The sequence below is a fragment of the Camelina sativa genome, unplaced genomic scaffold (genome assembly GCF_000633955.1).
Source record: "Camelina sativa cultivar DH55 unplaced genomic scaffold, Cs unpScaffold25780, whole genome shotgun sequence".
In the NCBI taxonomy this organism is placed as follows: Eukaryota; Viridiplantae; Streptophyta; class Magnoliopsida; order Brassicales; family Brassicaceae; genus Camelina; species Camelina sativa.
The window spans coordinates 1-248 of record NW_010946753.1 but is presented as its reverse complement, the minus strand read 5'-3'; the positions used below and the strand labels follow the sequence as shown (position 1 = coordinate 248).

Sequence of the window (248 nt, the reverse complement as noted above, 5' to 3'; positions counted from 1 at the left end):
AAAAATCTGTTGCATTGATACTCTCGTTAAACTTTCTTCTACTAATGGTGTTACACGTTCCGACAAACGAAGCTTTTAGGCTTTTACCAAAAGAGCGTCTTGGCAATTTACAGTTTCTACAAAGAGGTGAAGTCACTCCTTCCAATCCTTCTAGCTGCACAAATATCCCCGGCGGCCACGGTCCGCCATGCCCTGTCCAAGAAGAACGTCATTTTGCTGGTCGCGCCTCAGTGCTACGACAATGACGA

At 46.0% G+C, this 248-nt stretch overlaps 1 protein-coding gene across 1 annotated transcript; it reads left to right on the top strand.

Annotated features, from left to right (window-relative positions):
* Positions 1–3: 3 nt before the first annotated feature.
* On the top strand, positions 4–245 carry LOC109132134 (the record flags this gene model as incomplete). The annotated part of the gene is made up of 1 exon (XM_019243238.1): positions 4–245. A coding segment is annotated over one exon (242 nt), but the record flags the coding sequence as incomplete, so codon positions are not given.
* Between the last annotated feature and the right edge of the window lie 3 nt (positions 246–248).